This window comes from Penaeus monodon, chromosome 19 (assembly GCF_015228065.2).
Source record: "Penaeus monodon isolate SGIC_2016 chromosome 19, NSTDA_Pmon_1, whole genome shotgun sequence".
NCBI lineage: Eukaryota > Metazoa > Arthropoda > Malacostraca > Decapoda > Penaeidae > Penaeus > Penaeus monodon.
The window spans coordinates 37,117,625-37,120,362 of record NC_051404.1 but is presented as its reverse complement, the minus strand read 5'-3'; the positions used below and the strand labels follow the sequence as shown (position 1 = coordinate 37,120,362).

Here is a 2,738-nt window from a genome sequence, read left to right as displayed (position 1 = left end):
CACATCAGAGACTCATTTTACTTATTTGCATATCCAAGTAGATATAGAGCGACAAAGAAAGAGAAATAGAGATTGTTTTGGTCACTTTAATCGTTATCTTGAATATCTATTTGGGGTAGAATAATAAGTGATCTTGATCTGTAAGTTATGGTAAGTAACAGGTGTTTTCTTAACAGCCTTTAAATAAATTAGTTAAGTTCCATGGATGACTCTGAAGAGAAGAAGAGGATTTGGAAAAGAGGGATGGTAAGAAGTACTGATACAATAAGAAATGGAAATAAAATCAGGGTAAACTAACATGCTGAATAGAAAATACAGGGGAATATTGTATGTAAGAAGATTAATTCATATACAACCCTCCCTTCCCCCACCCCATCAGGAGAAACGGCAAGAAGGAATATTGCAGTAACGAGGAATAAGAATGGCGGAGAGAGGGGGGGGGGTACAGGGGCAGTACCCACAGGAAGGGGGCATCAGGACGGGATATATTCAGGTGTTGGGTTGTAGGGGGAAGGGGGTGAGAGAGGGGGGAAGGGGCGGGAGTGATGTGTGCGCGGGGGAGGGGAGGCAGATTTGGTCAGTGGGCCGCCAACCCTTACACTGACTGGACGTGGCCTTAGTTGCTCCTGCGAGACGGCGCGGGACGTCTTTCACACGGGTAAGGGCACCGAGTGTTGCACCTGCTGCGATCGAACTTTCTCAGCAAAGATCTATGTTGTGCTTTTTAAATGCACGGAACGGATTGTTTGTATTATTTATTTATATGTTTCATGATTGTCTGCATATATAAGTGTTTTTACATTAGATATTTACCGCTGTGTATTTTAGCTTCATCGATTTTGTTTCCCTTCGCAGGAGCCAGGAAGATCCTCACGCTGCGGGAGGCAACGTAGGAAGAGCCTTTGTTTGAGCATCCTTCCTAATCCTTCTTTTCGAAAATGACCAAAAAATCAAATCAGGCGGCAGTGAGGGAGGGGGGGCGGGCCTCTCTGGACGACAAAACCAACCCGGACAGAAATCAGAACGACTCCAAAGGAGGGTCGTCCGCCGGGAAGTACCAGCTGCGCCCGCGCTCCCTGCACGCTCGCCGCCGCTGCGACGCCGACTGGAACATCCAGGACAAGCGGAAGCCGAAGTCACGGCCGGCGCCTCTCTCGAAGTACCGCAGAAAGACCGCTAACACGCGGGAGCGGCACCGCATGCGGCAGATCAACTGCGCCTTCGAGAAATTACGCGAAATGCTTCCGCGGTGCAGTGCCAGCCGCCGCGGAGCCGCCTCCGACATGACCAAGTTCACGACGCTGAGACTCGCCTCCGCCTACATCAAGGCGCTGCAGGAGATCCTGGACGCCAACACGCGGCAGGACGCCCCGGACGAGGTGTTCCTCGACACCCACTCCGCCGTCGCCAACTCGGGCCGCCAGGACAACTGCTCGTGGCTCCTCCCGCCCGGCCTGGAGGACGACGCACCCTTCCTCCAGGAGCCGCAGCTGGAGCTCTACCCCGACAGACCCGTGAGGCTGCCGCAGCACCGCCAGGACGACGACGGCGCCGTCACGGACTCTGAACTCGCATCCCTCCTCTGCGACTCCTCGGACTCGGGCGTCTTCGAGGACAACCTCGAGTCGTTCTCGTACCTCTCGCCGATGTACGGGCCGGACGAGGTGGCGCTGCTGTTGCTGGAGGCCGAGACGTCGTCCTCGTGGTCCGATCACCTACACGAAGTTCGCCATCTCTTAACACGCGTGTTTGGAAGCGCAGTGGAGTCGCTCGCACGCCCCTGTGACTGAGGCTGACGTTCTCCGACGCTGAGTTCGAGGCTTTTCCTTGGATGGCACTTCTGCTGCAGAGGCTGAAGAAGCGGCATAGTGAGAAATTCTGATAAAGATTCCACGAAGTGAATGATAATAGAAATAATCAGATTTAGGTTAATGTGGTGCCAGTGTGTGTGTGTGTGTAAAATTTTTGTCCCAGAAAAAATATATATATATATAAAGCAAAATTATTTATAAAAATTATCAGGATTTCCTGATATCTCACTTCTTCGGATTCGAGTAAAAAAAGCATCTACAGTAGACAGCTATGATACTTCGTTACGTACTAATTACCAGCATTAGATTTGAATCTGAGATACAAGGATCAGAAATGAATATTAGCGTGGAAGAACTATAACGAAATACAGAGATTTAAAGTGAAAGAATATGGAAAAAAAAATGTGTAGTCTTAAATTTGTGCAACAATGTACAGCGTTAGGAAAGGCTATGAATGCGTTTTAAATCTAATATCTAAGTTTTAAGTGTCCGAACAGTAATCTTATCACCTACAGAAACGAGGTAACCTGAACCTCTCCAACTTTCCTCAAGGAATTTTTACTACCTTCATCATCATTTGGGAAGATTTACGAAGTGTCTTCAATCCCCAGCGTTCAAAATATGAACAGTGAGCGTCTCACTCTTTTACTGAAGCGGGGAAACCATTATCAAGTAGTGATGGGGAAAATGCAATATAGTTTATTAGTGATTGTAAGGATAGTAAAATTTTAATTTTATTCCATTTTTTTCTTATAGTGAGGAAGATGCACTTGATATACTTGTGATGACTGACAAAAGCACGATACTATGCTAATTACAATCCTTTGATTATTGACTCGTGGAAGATGATAATTATTTGAAATATGATCATCATTCATTCATTCTGTTATCACTATCGTCTTAAGTGCATATTCGCCTGGATAACGG

At 47.3% G+C, this 2,738-nt stretch overlaps 1 protein-coding gene across 1 annotated transcript; it reads left to right on the top strand.

The window, feature by feature from the left end:
* Positions 1–586: 586 nt before the first annotated feature.
* Positions 587–2,672, top strand: LOC119585477 (neurogenic differentiation factor 4-like). Its single transcript, XM_037934122.1, is given in 3 exon segments — positions 587–658; positions 856–1,711; positions 1,713–2,672. Coding segments are annotated over 2 exon segments (801 nt in total). The 5' UTR covers positions 587–658; positions 856–938; the 3' UTR covers positions 1,741–2,672.
* Positions 2,673–2,738: the final 66 nt, after the last annotated feature.